General features: G+C 42.0%; 1 protein-coding gene across 1 annotated transcript; it reads left to right on the forward strand.

Annotated features, from left to right (window-relative positions):
- Positions 1-643: 643 nt before the first annotated feature.
- Positions 644-16433, forward strand: CMPK1 (cytidine/uridine monophosphate kinase 1). The gene is made up of 6 exons (XM_033000562.2): positions 644-1000; positions 9576-9722; positions 10598-10750; positions 13351-13427; positions 13508-13604; positions 14080-16433. The coding sequence occupies exons 1-6, from the start codon at positions 926-928 to the stop codon at positions 14119-14121; spliced, it is 591 nt and encodes a 196-aa protein (XP_032856453.2). The 5' UTR covers positions 644-925; the 3' UTR covers positions 14122-16433.
- The last annotated feature ends 4711 nt before the right edge of the window (positions 16434-21144 follow it).

Consider the following 21144-nt stretch of genomic DNA (forward strand, 5'->3'; position numbering starts at 1 on the left):
GGAGCGGCCAACGACACCCCCTCCCCAAGGCCTCGCCGCTTCCGCCGCACTCGCTACAGGGAGACCCCAGGGACCGCCCGACCTCCCGCCACCGCCTCCCCTCAGCCCGCAACCGACCCCTGGCGCCCCGCCGCCAACGGCAGCCGGCCAATCAGAGGGCGCAACCGGCCGCGCTCCCGCCCCCCGCTGCCGGCTCCGACCCAATCGGCGCGCGGCGGGAGAGGGAGGGGGGGGGAAAACGGCTCAGCTCCACCAATCACAGCGTGCTCCGGGGAACGAACCGCCACCGCCGCGCGCGCAGGGGATTTAAAAACGCCGGCGGGCGAATAAACGGTCAGCGGGAGGACGGGGCGCGCAGGCGCAGTGCGGCGGGGTTGCCATGGCAGCGCAGGGCGCCGCCGCCGGGGCTGGGCCGTGGGGTTTCGAAATTAAACCGACACAACCGTCGCGCCTGCCCGTTGCTGCCGGGGCGTGAGCCGCCCGCAGCTCGCCCCGGTCACGACACGCTTGTGACAGCCGTTGGGGCTCGGTGGCTGGGGGGAGGAGGGGGGGGGGGGCTGCTTCGCCCCGGTGCACGCTGGGCTGGGAGAAGGAAGAGGAGGAGGAGGCGGCGGCGGCGGCGCAGGCCCGCGGACCCGTCGGGGCAGCCGCCTTGCGCGGCGCGTACCGGGGAAACGAACGGCAGCCGCCGGCCCCGCGCGCACGTGCCCGCCCCGCCCCCTCCCGGTCGGCGCGCGCCGCCGGGGACCCGGAAGCACTTTCCCTCAGCCGGGGACAACTCAGCAGCCGGTGCGCGGCGGCGGCTCAGCCCTGCCTCGGCCCTGGCCTCGGTGCCCGCCGCTCCCCGCCCGCTCCCCGGCCGCCCCCTGGCCGCCGCCCTACCGCCGCTGTCCTGCTGCTCCTCCGCCGCCGCCTTCTTCTCCTCATGAAGCCCGTCGTTGTCTTCGTCCTCGGCGGGCCCGGGGCGGGCAAGGGGACACAGTGCGCTCGCATCGTGGAGGTGAGAGCAGCGGAGCAGCCGCTGGAGCGGGGGTGGGGGGGTGGGTACGGGACTACGCGTCCCGGCGTGCCGCGGGGCTCCGGCTGCGGGCGGCTATGTGGCCGCGGCCGCGAGGCATGCTGGGAGTTGTAGGCCCCGCGCCCTGGGGTCCGCGCCTCGCCGGGGGGCGGTCGCCTAGGGCGGGGGGGGGGGGCGGGGAGCGTGTCCCGCTTCGCCTGGCGGCGGGCCCCGCATCTCCGCTGCAGTCTGGGCTCTTGTCTAGCCTCTATCCGCCCTCTAGCCCCTCGGAGGCAATAAAATGAAAATAACTGTCCCGCATCCCCCCGTTAGCCGGTGAAGTGGTGAGGACCTCCTCCCGCTCCAGCTCCTCGGTTCCCCTTCCAGCTCCTGTCAGGCGGCCTACTCAGCGGCTGGCCTTTTTACTTCTCCTGCTTTTCCTTCCTTCAGCCCCCCACCCTGACCAGGACCCCAATCCATCGGTGGGTCTGCCTGCGCTGGCATCCACCCGGGTGGGGAAACACATTTTAGAGGCTGCCCTGGCGTGGCCTTAATGGCAGCAGCTTGGGCGGGAACACGGGTCACTCTGCGCCTTGGCAGAGGGACGGGACCGCGGCCCTCAAAGTCTCCGACAGCCGGGGTGATGGTGCCTTGTCACACCGGTCTTGCAGCCTGGCCCGTGTGGGTGGCTCAGCAAATGTCTGCGTGGCCACATCGGTGGCTGTGGGGCTGCCACCCGCACGCCTCCAGCTGCCGGTTCCCTGGGAGCGGAGGTGAGGTGCTTTCCAGTGGTTGGGGTTACACTGACTTCAAATGTGTAGGATCAAGGCCCGTGTCTTCTGAAGTTTGTCCTGTAAATGTAAGAGGTGGTACAGTAGACATTGCAGGGTGTTGGCTTTCTGATCAGGTGCCACCTCTGTAAGTTGTGAAAGTAAAATGTTAAAAATAGTACTAAAATTTTGTTCTGTGATAGAGGTCAAAGGATGACCAGACCCCATAGGTGATTAGTCGTCTTCTCTCTTTTCAAAGAGCCTAAAACTGACAATACAGGTTGGGAAGACTTTCTGCTATAATCTTTACGTTTTTGGTTTTCCAAATACATTTTTACAGTGATTTGAGATAGAACAAGTATCTAAGAAAGAATGGTGAATGCTACGTGGTGTAACACTGTCCTTTTAAAAAATGCAGAGATAATTGTACTGTATTCAGGTGGATAATTACAGAAGTACTTAAGGCTGAATGCTTCTAAACTTGTGTGTTGGATTTGAAACAGCTTCTTTTTTTTTTTTTTTTTTTTCTGAGAGAGCAGCTGTATATATTTTTCTTACTGAAAGCCGTGAAGGATCGAAGTTTATCCATACCCGCACTGAAAGGAATGGCAAAGAACTGTAGCAAGACCCATGTTTCTGAAACTACTGGTGGGAAAAAAAACAGCTACTTCTGGCACAGGCATATTTTGTGTGTCCTCTATTCTGGTGATGCCCTGGCAGTGCTGTTACAGTTTATCCACACTGCTGTTTTATCCCAGTTCTCTGTGTTGTATAACTAAGTTATGTGAATTTGGTCCAGACTGAAAAATGCCGTTATGACTTTAGTTCTGAAGGATTTTAACCTCAAATTACAGACTCTTATTCAAACTGGCTTATTCATTAAATTAAATTGTGGAATGAAAGGTTCATAGTGCTCATAAAGCCATTTTGGTAAGATCGAATTCTGCCCCTGGCACATAGCAAACAAATGAGCTTAAACTCTAGGGGATTCTTGTAGGCTGTCATTAATGGCTACCACCAAACCGTTAATGTAGCTTCAGGGCTGAAGTACCTTGTGTGGCCACTGGCCTATGTTTAGAAGTATAAATGCATTCAGCTTCATAGACTAATATAACTGGATAAAGACCACTTTATTAGGAGGAGTTCAAATGAGTCATTGCTACTCTAATTGTATTTGCAGCTAAAAATGAAAGAAGAAAGTTAACTGCTTGTACTGTATTTTCTTCTCTAAGCCTGGAAAGGGAAATCCAAATACTAATAAATATAAATTTGCTTTCATTCTGCTAATCCAGTACACTACATGGAAACAAGTTTATTGAAGTCAGTGGGCTGATGGGAGAAAGCACTCGGACCCACTGACTGCAATGGACAGCCTTTCTGCTTGCTTGGACAGCTCTGCAGGATCTGCTGGCAAAACTTTGAGTGAGAGAGGGTCTGAGGTAGTCGAAGGGGGAGTTGGACTGATGCAAGCCTGCTGGAAAACTTTAGAAGAAGGGGACTGGAACAGGGAAGTGTGGATGAAATGCAACAGAGGTACTGGAGCGCAGCACCTTTTTTAAGCACACATCCTTGGTCTGACTGCTGGCAGCTCCCCAGAGAGCCCTGGTGCAGTCAGTTGAATAGCCTGTATGCTGTCAATGCTGCCTTGAGGTTGAAGGTGTATTTTTGCTCAGATTTTAAACCCTGTTGGCAGCTTGCCACAGAGAAAAGGGGCTGTAGCTGAGTGATAATAAACCTCATTCATCCTTGTTGTAAATGGATTGAGTAGTACTCGTTTACATTTGGAATTAATCTGACCCAGTATCTTGCTGTAAATCTGAAGTTTGTGCTGAACAAAAAGTCAGTATGAGCTATAAATATTTTTTTGGTTGCTATTCATACTGGAGATTTGGGACAGAGCATATTACATGTGGAAGAAGTCTCACTTTGCTGAGGTGAGATCTTGTATGATTTTAGCACTAAATGATTTTATTAGCAAACCAAAGGTAGATGTGTTTTGTGGAGTGAAGGGGGTATTGTGTACTACCTGGGAACAATTCCTTAAAGAAGTATTGTAATTATTTTGCTGGCTATGCTTTATATTCCCAGAAAAGTTAGATGGCTATCATATGTTGTGGGTGAAATATGTATTTGTTAAGTACTAGACTAAATCATAAATGCTTAATATGCGTGAGTTGGAGTCCCTCATCCTGGAGAAGGCATGTATTCATGTCAAATTTGAACCAAAATGAAATAATGATTTGAGAGAAGAAGGTGCAGTAGCAAGCGGAAATGGGTATTGACACAGTGTATGAAAGGGAACAGCAGGTAAGTGATTAGGTTTCTTTATCTTTGCAGATAAGGTTGGAGGAAACAGCTGAACCAGGCTGGTTTTCTTGGATACAGAGGGAAGACTCATGCGTACGTTCCACAAACTCAGAATTGTCACCACATGCAGCAGAACTGCTGCTCTGGACCAGTTCTTCCTATGTAGGAAGGGATGAAGAAGAGTTCCCTCTTAATTTCTTATCCTCTCCCTTCTAGCTCTGCAGATTAACTCCTGAAAACTTTCACAGCTCTGTTAGGTGGAGCTTGCCATCATCTGGGACTGTTGCATAGCTGTTGTGTGCGGCAGAATATTTGAGCAGGTAGTTGAATGATGTCATTTGAATGCTGGATCTTGCTGTAACCTTCATGCATTCCATGGTGTTTGTATCTTCCATTGTTGTGAGATTATTATCAGGGTGGGGGATGAAATGAATGTGTTTTATTGTTGACTTCCGAACTTTGCTTAGAAAATGGTTATGGTAAAGGAAAAAAATACATTCTTCAAATCTGCACAAAATATACTTTCAAGTACTTAAATTTTAAATTCTTACAACCTTTGCCTGAAATGCAAAGCTCTTTTGTTGGTGGGAAGAATAATAACTAAATCATCTGTCTTTGTTCCAAACAAGATTTGGGATGTATTTCTTTTGTTTGTTTTGGCAAGGTGATTCTGTAGGGATTTGTGGTATGCAAGACATCCTTCTCTGTGTACCTAAAATATAGTTCATGTCCACCACAGCCCTGTCCTGTATGTTTGTGGTTGACTCTAAAATTAATTCCACAAGATGGGATGCTGAGCCTTCTTTTATAAGAGCATAAGTTAATATCCAGATAGAAAAAGCTGTTAAGTTGCTTTGGGATATATGATAAAGAGATTTCCTAGGGTGACGAAAACAATGCAAAAAAGAACTCATTGTATCAGAAACACTCTTGAAAGTAACAGTGGGTTTAGGTTTTGCTGTCATGTGTTAATTGTCTTCTGGAAGTCTGCTGAGAGACAGCATTAACTTCCTTGAAATAAAAACATTTTTTAAATTGTTTGCTTTAAACTCAACTTCTGAAGTCTCTTGAAAGAGTGCCAAGTATTAGTATTCTACTTAGCCTTAAGTTGTCATAGTTATTTTTTGGAATGCAAGTTTATTTTTCTGAACTTTGGAGCTTTTTTAAAACATGGTGAGTGATCAGTTGAATCTACCCTCTATACGCTTCCATTTTGCAGAACACTGGGCATTGAATTTTGGACTTTCCCAAACCTACTGGGTGCCTTTTATTTGGCTTAGTGTTCCTGAAGCACTGCAGTGCTCTATTTGGCCCCCCCCTTTCCCTGGGGGCATTGACAGTGGGATCTTCTTTGTGTGTTTTGTTTTGTTAATGTGTTTTGTTAACTTGTCTAGAGGCAAGACTATATTTCAAACTAAGAAAATGTTGCCTTTTTTTTTTTTTTTAATTGACATAAGCAGACAGAAGGTCTGTTACTGCATTATAGTTTATACCCCAAAATTTTAATTTCATGTGCTAATTGCCAATAGGACAGACAAAAGCTTTTTAGGTTAAATAAAAATAAATATGAAGGCTGCAGGCTTTACACAATTCTATTTTTAACTAGCTCTTGAATGGTGTATGTAGCAAATTTTGGTTGTTTATTAAGGTTGTCCAAGAGATGACAGGTCAGAACTAAGGCAATAAAAGTTTGTAATTTGTTTGTTTAGATCTTAAGCCCTGTGACTTTCATTTTCAGAGTAACAATGATAAGACAAGATAGCAGTCAAGGTCAAAGTAGTAATTTGTGTTTCTCTTCCTTTTTCTTGGCTTCTGCTCTCTCAAGAAAATCTCAAGCTGTGTGTTTAGTGGAGAGATGTGTTGCTGGACCACACAGGGCTGAATCAGAAATAAACTGTGCCCCTTGAAATCTGGCTGTGTAAGCAGCAGCTGCTGCACACTGCTGATCCTTTCTTACCACGTCGAGAAGATTGCTAGGGCAGACTCTGCCTTATTCAAGCGTGACACAGATGTGACTCATGTATTTTCAGTTGTATTCATTTGTATATTGTATTTACTGAAAACAAAGCGTGTTCTGTCTGCAGAGTGGAAGGTGCAAATCTTGGCTGACAGAAGAAATCCAGAAGTGTCTATAGGACAGGGGAGAGAAGGGCATCCCAGGGAGGCTGCAGTCTCGGGTTGTAATTTGGAAATGTGGATCATACAGCTTGCTTGTCCCAGTTCATCCTGCTGAATGGGGACTGATTTACCAGGCTGCTGTGAGACAAACAAGCGAGCAATGTTTTGCTCTGCTCTATACAGGATTGCTGAATGCTGTTCTCAGTAACACCTCTATGGGAGGATTGATGGAAACTTGAGCTTGCCTTCCCATGTTACTGTGATTTTTATTTTTTATTTTTTTTTTTAAGCAAAGGAGGAAGATGTTTACGGTGGTGCTGAAAACAGCTGATTTTTGTGTTTTTCATTCACAGTTAATTTTTGTAAGAGATTTGGATTATGGTTCTCCAAATATAAAAATAGTTTAAAAAAGAATGAGAACTTGTGTAATAGCAATTTACTAATTCAGTCTTTTTTCTTATAGAATAGCATGCCAGTCTACTAGCATAGCAGAAAACATTATGTCTGAAATAAGTTTTAGAGTAGTTAATTCTGTAATTTCTTTTTTCTTCTCTTTAATCTAAAAATATGTCCAGATCTTAGGTGCTAGGCATCCAAGTATTTGGAAAATTTCTTTAACCTAGTTTGTATTTCAAGTCTTCCTTTCAGTTTGACATTATGAATCTAGTATATATGCATCCTTCAAGAACTGGAGAAGCTGCTTTTTCGTTGTTTGTCAGCCACAGTCCTGCTCCCTTTTTGATTTTGGAGAAGAATAATTAGGCAGTAGTTGCAACAAGTCACATTCTGGGGATTGCATCAAGATGTACTTGGCACAGCTGGAAAGTCATGCTGGCACAATGCGAACCTTGGCAAGATAGGAGAATGTTTTGCCCCGGTTTTTGTGCAGTTACATCATAGTCTCTTTTGTGAGCTCCTGGGGATGTGACCATTTTCTCCAATTCAGGATGCTTGCTGAGGGTTTATGTCACCTAAGATGAAAGAAAACCGTGCCCTGTACGCATTGATTAAAACTGGCAAGAGTAGTATGAGCACCTCATCTCTGAAGCCTTCTGTGTACGGAGCAGCAGCCAAGCCTTTCTCCATGCTTGTTTGCATTGTTTAAACCGACATGTTTTCTTTGGCTCTTGACTCAGTACAGTTAACAAATAGATGTTTCACCCCTGAAGGAGAGGTTTGTTTTTCTTATTGCCTGGTTAATCCATTCTGAAGGTTACTCTAGAATACAATTTACTATTATCTAAAACAAGTCTGTCTATACAACAGCACTTTAAGACACTTCTGTCTTTTACTTCCCTGTTCAGCCATTAAAAACTGTTTTAGTTTGCTGTTGCAAAAGTCAGAGAATTCCAAAAATTGTCCGACTCAATTTCGTTTTCATGCATGAAAAGGGAAATGCCAAGGAAAATTAAATGGTTTGGTAATCCTCTAAAACCGAAGGGATTATATTTTCCTTCTGTTTTGTCCTTTGTAGAAACTTGATGTTAAAAATATCATCATTCTTTAACTTTTAGCAAGAAGAACTACATGTTAATTTAGGGTACAGAAGAGTAAGGTTTCTTGCTTATAGGGAAGATTTATTCTGGTTTATAGCTTCTGTAGTTCATAGTATTTAGATTTGCAATTAAATAAGCATATCCAAATGCAATGCACATTAAAGCAGGAGTACAGTGAGCTTATAGAGGATGTATGTGGAGCTTTTTCTTCACAGTTATTTAGAGCAAAATCTTGCTTCCTTTTTTTTTGCCAGCTGTGTAGAGTTTTGGAGATTTAGGTAATTATATCCCTTCTTAAATTATGACTATGGCAGAACTAACTTTCCACGCTTTTGTGGGTGAAATTGGAAAGCAACTGAAATGTTTTTAAAGTCACTTAGTGGGTTGTGTATTATTTCTGTTGTACTTAGTCTAGTAGCCAAGTTTTTAAATCCCAAGTTCACAGCCTTTAAAAGTGTGTTTTCACATTATTATGCTGCTCAGGCACCTTTTTTGAAATTTGCTTTGAATGTTGCTGCAGCCAAGCTGATAACCCTGAAGTTTTTTGCTGCTGCTTTTGTTTTGTGTAAAAACTTTAGGCTGAGTATGTATAGGTGTACTCCGTTTTGAATAACTACCTTAGATAATCACCAAGGAGATGTCTTTATTGCCTGATTTATGGACTTATATTTGGTCAAGGAGCATAGTACATACACTTGGTTAGTTTTCTTGTGGTGTTAAATGATCTGAGAAAATGATTGTTTTTGTGCTCTGAAATTTCCTTTATAACACTGCATTTCTCTCTGGTAAGAGTGTATTTGTATGTTTGCACTAGATGTCTATTTATGATGGTAAATGCCTAAGAAATTGAAGTGTAATAAATACTTTTCATTGGTATTTTGCATTAGCAGCTTTTTTTTAGATGTAGCTTGAGGTGAAAAAAATGAGTAATGGTGTTTGCTGTTTTCCTGCATACTGGTATCAAATTGATAGACTTGGACCTGATCTCTCTGCTCTGTTTCCCGTACATGGCGTGACATCGGGTGGCACCAGTGTAGCTGTTTACCTTCATCTGCCACATCACCCTTAAGAGAAGGCACTAGTTTCCCCCAGGGGCTGCCCTCCGAGTTTGTCATGTACGACCCAGGGAAGGAGGTAGCAGGGGCAGGTGTGCAGGGCTGGGTTTGGAGGAGTCCTTGTGTAGGACTGTGTGTAACTGCAGTGTTAGATGCAGAGTTTTAAGTGGTCTGAACAAGGTAGAGGAGGAAGTTGGTGCCAGAACCAGGAAGGAAACACAAGGATTTCTGACCCGTGCTGTGCTTGAAACATTCCTCCAGCTCCAAAGGACTTGGAATCACCTCATGTGCTTTTCTTTAAGTAGGTAATTAGATAAAATTACAAACTTACTGCATAAACATAGCAAGGAAAGGCACTATCTCAATTTTAATACTTTGTAAATCAAGAATTGACGCAGTAACTGATAACCACTTACAATTTTTAAGTAGATGAACTGTTAGGATGGGGTATAGCTTGTATCTAATTTGGTGACTGTTAAATGTCTCATTGCACAGTGTAACATTTCAGGAAGTGCCCTGGGGACTTTGAGACCATCTTTTTTCCCAACATAACAAGATTACCTTTGAAAACAGTACACAAATGCCTGACCAAAGCCCTGTTGAGCATTTTATACAAGAATCTCTCTACTGCTGTGCTTTCTGTGCATACAGGGTATGCTGTATTGTCAGATACACACTGAAGGTGGAAGAGATCTGTCACAAGCAAGATGCTATTCCCTGTATTTTTCTGTTGTAATGTGAAGATAAATGTAGTTGACACCATTGACTGATGATCACTTTGTACTTGTACTAGTTCAAGGGAGTCTATGCCTGTTTGTTTTGCACATTTCAGAAATATGGCTACACGCACCTTTCTGCTGGTGACCTCCTTCGAGATGAACGAAAAAGGCCAGGCTCACAGTATGGAGAACTCATTGAGAACTACATTAAGGAGGGGGAAATTGTACCAGTTGAAATAACAATCAGCTTGCTGAAGAGGGTAAGGAAAGGGCAGTTTCCTTGCTGGTTCACTCTTGTAGACTAAGCAACAAAGCAGTGGTTGTATTCTGGAAGAATTGCCTTTCCTCTGGTGTGAGTAGTGTGAAAGGGCAGACACATAGGTGCACATCAAGTACTGGCCTTCTCTTAGCAATTAGTCATGTTTCTTCCTGGCTGGTTGGAGGGCAGTGGGTAGTGGCCTCTGATACTTGGGGATCTGTGAGAATGAATTTTTTTTTTTTTTAGTAGGCCTAGGGAAATCAGGGAAACTCTGTATTCCTTATTTCCCTTAACTAAATTTTGGACCTCTTGGTCAGTTCAGTCATATTTCACTGGAGGGTAGAGGCCTTAAAGGCACTAAGTTTCTATAAGTCTTATCAAAGTAGTTAGCCAGGTGAATAAGAACACCTGCTAATGTTCCTGTGGAAGGAAAAGCTCCAGCCTTTATCTTTATTAGATGTCCAGGAAAACAACCAGAGTAACTCCTTTAAGACAGAAAAGTCTTCTGTTACTCGTGGCACTAAATTTATCTGGAGTTTTTCCATTAGAATTCACTCTAGACCAGGGATGTTTTGGCATCTTATTGTGTAACAGCATGTTCCGGTATCTTGTAGAAAATCAACTTTAAAGCTGGGATTGTGTGTTATGAGACTGAGCTTTATGAAACAGCGGGTTCAGTTTGGAAGAAGGCTATAATGGTGCATCAGAGAATGAATTAGCATGCATTGAAGGTGAAACAAAAGTACATTTCCTAAATCTGCAATAATCCTAAAACAAATGCTTCTCAATTTACCATGTCAACATTTTGCAGGTAATTTAATAAGTAGATAAATGGTTGTATGCGCATAGATCGTGAACTGAATTCTCTTTTATCAGGCTATGGATCAAACAATGGCTGCCAATTCCCAGAAGAATAAGTTCTTGATTGATGGATTTCCCAGGAATGAAGATAATCTTCAAGGCTGGAACAAGACTATGGATGGAAAGGCGGATGTTTCTTTCGTTCTCTTTTTTGATTGTGACAATGAGGTAATGATGGGTGATATTCTGTAACTTCCTTTCTTGCTATATTGTGAGAATCATTCAAGATAAACAATAAAACTCTGTCAGGTAGTGAATGGACTAGTGTAAGAGTACAAGGAAAACTTAGTCTGTAAGTTTCAAGGATTTTTTTGGCAACTTGTTTTTGCAGATGAAAAACTGCATGTTTTTGAAATAGCAGATACCTAACTGCACTTCGTATAATCATGTGCGAATAAATTCTATTCATAGAACGGTTTGGGTTGGAAGGGACCTTAAAGACCACCTAGTTCCAATCCCCTGCCACGGGCAGAGGCACCTTCCAGTTGCTCAAAGCCCCGTCCAACCTGGCTTTGAACCCTTCTAGGGAGGGGGCAGCCACAGCTGCTCTGGGCACCCTGTGCCAGCACCTCGCCACTTTCACAGGAAAGAATTTCTTCCTTATAGCTAATCTAAACCTACCCTCTTTCAGTTTAAAACCATTACCTCTCATCCTATCCCTACACCCCCTGAAAAAGAGTCCCTCCCCACCTTTCCTGTAGCCCACTTTAAGCACTGGAAGGCCGCTGTAAGGTCTCCCCGGAGGCTTCTTTTCTCCAGGCTGAACAACCCCAACTCTCAGTCTGTCCTCACAGGGGAGGTGCTCCAGGCCCCCAAGCATTTTTGCGTCTCCTCTGGACCAGCTCCAACAAGCCTATGTCATTCTTATGTTGGGGCCCCAGAGGTGGACACAGCACAGTAGGGGGGGGATCTCAATAGAGCAGAGTGGGGGGGACAGTCCCCTCCCTTGACCTGCTGGCCACACTTCTCTTGATGCAGCCCAGGATACAGTTGGCTTTCAGAAAACATTACTCTGTTTACTCTTAGTAACTGTTGTTTAGTCCAAAATGAACTTGATAGCAATGACTGCTTTAATTGTAAAGTGCTGGCAGTAGCAGTGTTTATTTTCACGGTTATGAGCTGTGCTATAGGACAGGCAGTAATCAGCATTTTATTCAGCAAGTCATTACATTACAAGGGCATTTTGACAGGGATACGTTATATTCATATAACAAGTGCCATGTTATACTGTCTTTTTAATATGTCAGTGCCCTTGAAGCATAAAAGCTGGTATGAGAATCCCAGCACCTTAAGTTGGCTTTTTTCCTTTTACCTTTTCCCCCAGTTTCCTGAAAAATTCAATGTTTTTGTTTTACTTAACTGCAATTATTTTTTAATCTCAAAGAATGAGTGACCTCCTTTCAACTGGGACAGGTTAATTTTCTTCCTAGTAGCTGGTCCAGTGCTGTGTTTTAGATTTAATGTGAGAATAATATTGATAACACACTGAAGTTGTTGTTAAGTAGCACTTATCCTAAGTTAAGGATTTTTCAGTTTTCCATGCTCTGCCAGAGAGCAGATGCACAAGAAGCTGGAGGGAACATGGCCAATACAGCTGACGTGAACTAGCCAAAGGGATAATCTATATCATAGAATGTCCCACTCAGTATATAAACTGGGAGGAGTTGGCTGGGAGGTGCAGATTGCTGCTCAGGCGTCAGTCAGTGGGTGGTGAGCAACTGCATTGTGCACCACTTGTCTTTTCTTGGGTTTTATTTCTTTCCTTGTTATATTCCTTTTCATTATTACTACTACTATTGTTCTTATATTTTGTTGTTGTTGTTAGGTTTTATATTTGTTACTAAACTGTTCTTATCTCAATTCATGATTTACTACTTTGATTCTTCCCATCCCATTGGGAAGGGAGAGGAGCAGGCGAGAGAGCAGGTGTATGGCGCCTAGTTCCTGGCTGGGGTTAAACCATAACAAGTGAGGCGTTAATTTTTCTATTTAAAAACTTAAATAAGATTAATTATTTTTTTCAGTTGGGGGGGTGTTAATTTTGGGGTTTAATTTTTTTACTAGATCTAAAAATAGACAACAATGCCTACATGATCTTCTGGATTTTTTTTTTTTATTATGGTTGTACTTTGTAGGAAAAAAATCTTAACCATTGTCCTCTTGCATGAGTAGAATAAATGTATTCAGGAAAGGTACGTGTGTCATCATTGCTTACTTACTTAACTTTATGTTTCAAAACTTAGTTCATTGAGCGGCTTTTAACTATGGTTAGTTCTTCAGTTTTTACTTAGATTTTGATTTTTAAATCTTCATTATACCGATGTCAAGTAAGAACATTTTAACTTACAATAGATTAGTATGTAGCCTTACAAAATTCTTGGGAGAACATACAGTGACTTTATTTCAGTGCAGGCGTCTATTAGTAGTCTAATTTGACATGTTGCTTTTCAGAAAGTCAGAACATATCCTTGAAAATCAGGTAGTTTAACTGTTTCAAGTTGGAGACCGAGTTGAGCCACAGAGCTTGATGTTGCTGATCCCAATACCATTGGGCTTCCATTTTAATAAACTGATGAAGTGTAAAGCTAATATCCTTTTTCTCTGGAAGAGTCTAACTTCCCATGTGAATTCTGGTTACATCTACCAGATCTGGACATTATTTTGTGTGTCAGGACTATTTAGATTTTTCAGGATTTTTAGTTTGTTCCTGTTTTCAAGATAGCACCTTGTGTTCTTGGTTGTGATCATTCTTTTAATGTTTTTTGTAGATATGTATTGGCCGCTGTCTTGAAAGAGGCAAGAGCAGTGGTAGGAGTGATGATAATCGGGAGAGTCTGGAAAAGAGGTACTGCCTTCAAAACTTTTCAATACCCTTCTGTTTATATTGTACTATGTAATCCTTTTTTCCCTTGTGCTTTCTCTTAGAATTCATACATATCTGCAGTCTACTAAGCCTATAATAGATTTATATGAGAGAATGGGAAAAGTCAGAAAAGTGGATGCTTCTAAATCTGTTGATGAAGTAAGTACATAAGGCGAAAAAACATGTGGATGACAGTGGCAGGGTACATATTTTTGGCACTCTTCTGAGATGTGTATATGTGTGGTTAGTGTGCTAATTAAGCACTGTGTGTATTACTGAGGGAGGTTGTGGAACTCTTGTTTTGACTCTTGAAGAACTGATTAAGATGTGAATAACTAAGAAATCAATTATTTCTGCTTGAACGTGAGCTGGACTAAACACATTTTCAGTGTTTCTGTATTTAACAGTGTCATGTCTTTTTCACTTTCATGAGCTTTTGCTTTTCTGAAGTAGCATTGCTCTTCTGTCTCAGTTTCCTGGAATTTATGCCAATTTCACTATTAATTACTGTGAATGTTATAAGAAAAACCCATATATTTTTAAAAATACCTTCACTTATTGTGTGTGCTGGTTTAACTTGAAGTAACTGTTTGACTAACACTTCACAGAATTTTGTATTCTTCTCTCTTCTTAGGTTTTTGAAAAAGTTGTACACATTTTCGACAAAGAAGGCTAATTCCCAGCTTGAAAGTTCAATTAAACTTGTGCTTGAATCTTGCTTGAATAGCTGCTACTGCAGTCCACTCTTTGTAATTGTTTTAGAAGATTTTTTTATCGTTTTTCACCTATCTAATGATTATTGGAAAAGCAGTTAATTACAAATGGATCTGTTTTTTAAATAGGAAATTATTTCTTGTGGCTATAGTGTACAAATTTCAGGGTTCTCTATTAGTACAAGTTCAATTACTTGCATGACAAAACCACAGTTAAAACATCTGAAGAGACTGTTTATTCTGTCGCAGTTCTGTGCCTATCATGGGTAACCCTTCTTATTCCTTATTGCAATATACTCTTTTTTTTAAGGATCAACTAAACAGCAGAATTACGCAATGAGGGACCTGTGTGCCCTTGTTTGTTTTTTGGATGCTTGGACCAAACTTAGCAGATATTTTTTCAGAGTATAATTTTGTCGCAGAGTTCCCTGTTATCCCCAAGCCTGAATTCTGTAAGTCAAGCTACAGTTAGTATGAGAATCTGTTATAGCAGTTCTCACAAAATTGTTCAGCAATAGACATAAAAAGTACTTTATGGAAAGTGGTGCTTTCTTATGACTCGGGATGTAAACTGTCTTGTAAATTCTTGAGTACCTGGATAACATGGCCCTAGGCTTTATCGTGTCTTCATTTGCAAAAGGTTAAGACTATAATTTCAAAGTCAGGTCAGTATTTCCATACTCAGCTATTTTAAATGATAACTATATTCTTAATTACAGCATGGTCTTCACAAGATGGCAAAACTCCTAATAGTGTACAATAAGCAACATCATCTATCACTTCTGTCTTTTGTAACAAGTGGAAGGGATTTTCTGTATTATTATTATTATTGAAATACTGTGTTACTGAATGCTTTAAGGTTTGTTACCTGGGGAAATATTTTTATGGTTAAACTAGTGAATTTATTTCCCTAAAATTGTATAATTTTAATAGCTGTTTGTTTGAAAAGATTGTAAATTATTGCACTTTTGTTATGATGTGGTCAGCTGAGGGGAAGATACCTGCAGAAAAAAGTTCCATACCTTTAAACAAACTGGGTCCTGGTTCATCATGTTCTCTTGAATTAGCCAAGTACAGTCAGCAGCAGTAGTTGGCATAAGCAGATAACTAGTTGAAACAAACAGGTTTAAATGTTTGCACAGATGTGGTGTAATTCTGCCTTTTGTTTAAAGTAACCTTTTCTTTCCCCTGCATAGTATGCATAGGTCTGTGGGGTCCCAACCACGCATTCCTTGCATGCCCCAAGCTTTCAGTGAAGAAGGCTCAAGAAGGCTTGAATATGAGTATTTTAACTAATTTTAGTGATAGAGTGGTTCTTCCTACATTAACTGACACTGTAATTAGTTTGTGATATGCTAGTAGATGTTGCAAATTATAAGGAATTGCAATTTGGAAATCTTAGGGTTCAGCTTTTCTTTATTGATGACTTTATTTTAGGAAAAACTTTAAATTAAGCCTGGCTTCTAATTAGAATCAGACATGTTGGTCCTCATCCTGCAATCTGATCTGTGCAAGCAGATTTGTATTTGCATGATTTCTCATCTTGCTGAGGTTCTTGAGGCTGCTGGACTGGGGAAGAGATGGGTACAGAAACAAACGGTAAGCTGCAGTATCTTTTCCAGTATGGTAGGAGTTCAAACAATGGTCTGAGCACAAATAGCTGTTTACTACTGCAGAATCTATGGACCATGACTACTTTTGTGAGTGTGGGAGGCTAGTGCTTTCGCTTTATGAATTTCCCCTTAAAAAAAAAATAATCATGGAATTTAATTCTTACTGTATAAGTATGCTGACATAGGATAGGATCCACCAAAACGGCATGTTTTGATATGAAGGTTAGAATCAAGGTTTTTCCCAAAAGACTTCAAACAGGCTTCTTTAATTAGAGAGATTTAATTATCTTTTGTTTCTAAGTTACTGGTTTTTACAAGTTCTGTTCAGAATAGAATATCTGTTTTCTCTCATCATATACTTTTCTGTGTATTGAAGTGCTGAAACAAATAAAACCCCCTGAAGCAAGATTTTAGAAAAATCCCAATGTTTTGGCAATATTGAATTTGGAGTGGATTGTAATGTGTCTGTGCAAAGACTAGATTTTTTTTTGTTGTCATTTTATTTATTGAAGATGCCATTAAATGTGTTATCAGTTCTTTCAAGTTGGACTTATGATTGAAATAAAGATTAAAGGCAACATGCCAATGTGTTGTGTCTGTTTAGCAGCAAAACTGTACAAAGATTTTTGAGAAGATCCAATAAACTTTGTTCTGTGGCTTAATATGAGTGCTTGGTTTACAGTTATCTGTCACAAGGGATATTTTTCATATATATCTAACTATATAAAGTGTATTTTTTAGTGTTAGATAACTTGTGCAGCTGCATGTACACAGGTATGCATATAAAAGTTCAGGTTTCACCATCAAAACTGAAGTCCTGAAGACCCTGTTAGGCGCAAGATAAGATTAGGCAAATGCCTGTAGAATTGGTACCTTTTCTGGATTATATAGGTTTATCAAATTACTCTGTATAGTTGTGCAGTGACAATTAATTTGGCACATCTGTGAAAGAAAGGGGACTTGGAAACAAACCCATTGCGCATCTGCTGGGGGAGATGCTTTTTGTCTTGGTTTCTCATGCTTCCTTGCTCAGTCACCAGCTGATTGCCTGAATGCCATTCAGGTGCTTTGCTGCAGCACATGCCTATGTGCTGTACTCGAGACTGTGCTCTTAAAGGAGATTGGCACAGCATAATATTATTTATAAAAGAAACTGAGAGGTTTCCAGGCTTATTTTAAAATAAGTTCACGTTTTACGTCAAGATTTATCACAGAATGGGTTGTTTACTCACATGTAGGTTTCCAGTAAACAATGTCTTGAGCTTGAAACCTTACTCTGGAAAGATTTGCAAAGCTGGCCTGGAAGGGGTAGGAAAAGCGGGGGATTTCCTGGCAGTGGTAAGTATCTTTCTGCTGGTGAAACTACATAAACCAAACTTTTGCTGAAACCTCATCCTGAGGTTGTAGCATCTCCTTGGGAACTGACCGATAGGGGCAAGGCTCTGGTAGCTTGCTCCACAGCAAACTTCCCACTCACCCAAGTGAGAGACTTGAACAGAAAATTCCTGCCCAAAAGGTGCTGATTTGATGGAGTGGTGACAGGCTGAGAAGATCATAAGCATGCAGCCGAAGATTGCCTCAGTGTAAGGTATTCCCCACTAGCAGTATTTGTCCTGAATAAGAGGAGATGGTTCAGGAGGGAATTTCAAGGTCTTGTGCAAAATATTGTGTCTTACAACAGTGGGGGCATCTGTGTGCTGCTGCCCAGGCTGAACTGGGAAGAATAGGAAAAAAAAAAAAAAACCTCAGTTCAGACTGGAGCTGCCAACAGTCGTTACCGGTTAGCAGTTTCTAGCTGCCAGCATTTAGGAAAGTTGCAGCTTAGGGGATTACTTTTCTGCTTAGTTTGACGTTCAATACCAGTTCGGTCCCTGTTGTGATACAGATGTCTCGGAAAGCTGTGATCTGTGACTACTGGGCTGGCTGCCTGCCGGGGGGAGCAACACTTGGCTCCTTGGCAGGATCCGGTTATTTCTTCAAGAAATGGTGCAGCAGGACTTGGAGACTGGGCACCTGGGGCTGTGCGCTTGCTGCAGTCCAAAGATCCCGGGGTTAACAGCTAATAAGGAAAACTGCAAGACAATGCAAGGAGGATTCAGCTAATCAGGTAACAAAGGAGATAGTAACCAAAATATTAAGACTTTTGGTTTCATATAGCAGCAGTTCTCACACTCTTCTGATCTGCAGACCTTTATAAATCTTCCAGTGGAGATAGGGGGGCATAGATGAATTTAATCTTGCTGCTCTCTGTTACTTTTCATGGATTGCTTAGTTTAAGATGGTGGTTTTCAGCCTGTGGTCTGTAGAATATTTCTGTTAATAACAATAGGCGTCTTTATTGAGTATTCTAATCTGCTCAGTTGATATTCTCTATCCTCTACTTTCTGCAGGTTAATGTCTTTTCCTTACCTTTCTGAATTGCACGTGCTCTTTGGGATGGGGAAGGGGCTGCTCTTACCAATCTCTATGTGCCTTGCAAATGAAGCAAAATTTGTTTAAATACCTTCAGCTGGAGCAATCAGAACTTGTTTCTGCCAAAGACCTTGGTACATAATCTGTTACAAAACTGATGTAAAGTACATTGTGCTTTTTTTTTTTCCAACTACAGAAAATCTGTGGTGTGTGCCTCTTCTCTTTTCTCCTATATGAGTGAGATCAGATGTGTCTGTCTTGCTTCAGCACAGTACTTAGCAGCAGTTGCATGAAAAAAAACTCCTCGATCACTAGATGTCAAACTAGCAATGACCTGTTATGCTTCAGTGGAAGGAAGTGAGATGATTGAGGAGGGGAGGAAAGGTGCTTAAAGAAGCTCAGTCAATTCTGCTTCACTAGGCAGACTTCAGCTTTAGATACATATCTGTTCCGCACAGCAGTGATGCTTGTATTTAGTCTAGCTATTTCATGATTACGCTGTATAGAAATTAATGCAAAATCACACCCCACCTACAAGTTGCCTGTCTCCCCCCCCATCACTCAGCCACCTTGAATTCCGGGGGTTGTGGGGACAGGAATTTGTCTTCAGGGTAAAGCTGTGGAAGCTAAACTGGGCAGGATGAAGACAAATTGAGCCATGCTTGTAAAGAACGAGATGCACAGATTATTTCACTGTGAGCAGCAATGCCAGGCTATTTTGTCATCCTGGTTTATAATTGCATTCAGACAGCAGAGCCGAAATTTTCTCTTCCCCCTAAATGTTTGGCAGAAAGCTTGCTTTTGTCTAAAATGCTTCTTAAGCACTGTGCGAACCATTGAGTCCTAAACCAAATACCAGTTTGATTCGTGCTTTTTTCTTTCTAATTTACAAATAGGAGGGTTTGGTTTAGTTTCTTCTAATAGCTTCTGCAGCAAGACAACTCTTGGAAAATACAAGGCGCCATCCCAAAAGATATTATCTGCTTTATTCTGGAGGGCTTTTTAGCACAATGCAGTTTCTTTGTGGTAAGAAATGGCAAAGATTGCTGTTGTGACTACCAAAGTGTAATGATATGTGGATGGTACGTGGAAATAGTATCTTGTACAACTTTTGTGCTTAGCACGTACTTTTGTTTAGTGCCATGAGATGTGAAGAGATTTTAGGATAGATTCTCAATTGGATCAAGTCTTAAGAGTGAAGCTTAATCTGTCATGGAGGTCTTCAGGGACTATCAGGATCTATCGAGGTATCTGGAGGGTGTAATATGTGGAGGGCCTCTTTCCTTGCTGAGCATAGACCTATCTCTTTAGGTTGCTGTTTGAGGTGTTACTACGGTTGTCGTCTTAAACCAGAACCAGCTGAAGTCCCCAGCCGTGGTTACCAAATATCCGGAGGTCCATGTTATGTTCTAACCCAAATACCTCTGTTCTAGTCTGAATACCTCCTCTGGTTTCATTTGGATATGACAGATATCTTTAGGGCCTTTATTTCAGGGGGAGGAGTGGCACAGCCCAAAAGTCGAGTTGCTGCCCCACCTCATAATCTGCACACACAAACTTCCATGAGAACGAGATGCTCTCTGGGAGCTGTAGTGGCTTCCTTACTACCGTGTTCCTTTCCAGGCCGTGCATCCTGGATGGATAAGATTTCCCAAGGTATTGTAGTATCCCCTACCCCAGGAGGGGAGATGGTAGCTGGACCATGGGAGAAGCCCTTGGGCACAGAAGATGACAAGGGTATGAGACATCCTGGATGCATTTTTCAAATGAAAGTATAATCAGCAGCCACATTTTTGCCAGGTAATCAAAATGTCCATGGAAAATAGAAACAGGGATAATTTTACCATGTTCTTTCTAATTTAAAATTTTATGCAGAAAGAAAGCGCGTTTGACCGCTTCCTTGTTACAGAGCTCAGGATTTTAAGTGCTGCTCCTGAAGCAAGCATTGCATTTGGCTTACCATGTGTGATTTCTTGTGAAGCTTCCCTGGGCTCTTGGATGCTGTTCTTGCCAGCGAGAGCAGATTGCTTCCAGCAATAAACATCCCACAAAATTATGTATGTTCTTTAAGAAAAGTACTAAGATTTTCTGCTAATTGTAAAAATACATAATAGATGCCTTCAGCATCTGTTTTTTATTCTCTAACCAGCTTCCATCCAAAAGTAACCTTTAAACAAACATTAAGATTGGGTAGAGTAGCTCTTCCAATGTGTCACACACATCTACACCCTCCATTTTAATTATGTTTGAAACACATGCTTGTCGTTAACGTCTAGCGAGAGGGAGAAGATGTTTCTATCTCTAGCTCAGGGACGTTCACAACCTGGAGAAGACAATGGTCGGTGCCAGAGCTGAAAGCCTGTCTCGGACCTTTAGCTGTGCCCTCTTTGGAAGCCAAAGCCCAGCAGAGAGGGTTTTGCTCACACGGTAATTGCTGCAATCTACCACAAGGAGGGGTGCAAGGCTCGCGGAGAAGAGGCTGAAGCTCGAAGTGTCATTCATAGGCTGTACAGTATTTCCCGTATATTGAAAGACCTGATTTTTAATAAAAAAAGCCTGCTTTTTAAAAAATGGTGTAACTTTTTAAAAAAATACCCACAAAGAAACATATTTTGGATGGATTTTGTGTTGCACTGAGGTCTGCTATATTGGTAACTTGGCAATGATGAACATCGTGCTTTTTTGTCATTATTTAACTGCATCTAATAAGAACAACTAGTTGGAGCCAACTTAATTATTGTGGCTCTTCTGTGCCACATTCGTGATAGGTTTGTCATTCCCAATTAGGCAACTTTCTGAGATTGGCTTGGGTGAGAGCTTTCCATCAGCAAAGGAGTCGCCTACCTGGTGCCACAGCAGAGAAGTGTTCCTGGTGTCTCTCCATCCCAGAACGCCTTGGAAGTGAGACCTGTCCTGGGCTGGCAGGGGGAGCACTGAAAGTGAAGCTTCTAGAAGAAGCTG

Source organism: Tyto alba, unplaced genomic scaffold, assembly GCF_018691265.1.
Source record: "Tyto alba isolate M040663 unplaced genomic scaffold, T.alba_DEE_v4.0 Super-Scaffold_1000006, whole genome shotgun sequence".
Lineage (NCBI taxonomy): Eukaryota > Metazoa > Chordata > Aves > Strigiformes > Tytonidae > Tyto > Tyto alba.

Coding starts and splice junctions, on each gene's coding strand:
- CMPK1 (XM_033000562.2), top strand. CDS start 926: ATGAAGCCCGTCGTTGTCTTCGTCCTCGGCGGGCCCGGGGCGGGCAAG. Junction 1,001..9,575: donor AGTGCGCTCGCATCGTGGAG/GTGAGAGCAGCG, acceptor TGCACATTTCAG/AAATATGGCTACACGCACCT. Junction 13,605..14,079: donor CTTCTAAATCTGTTGATGAA/GTAAGTACATAA, acceptor CTCTCTTCTTAG/GTTTTTGAAAAAGTTGTACA.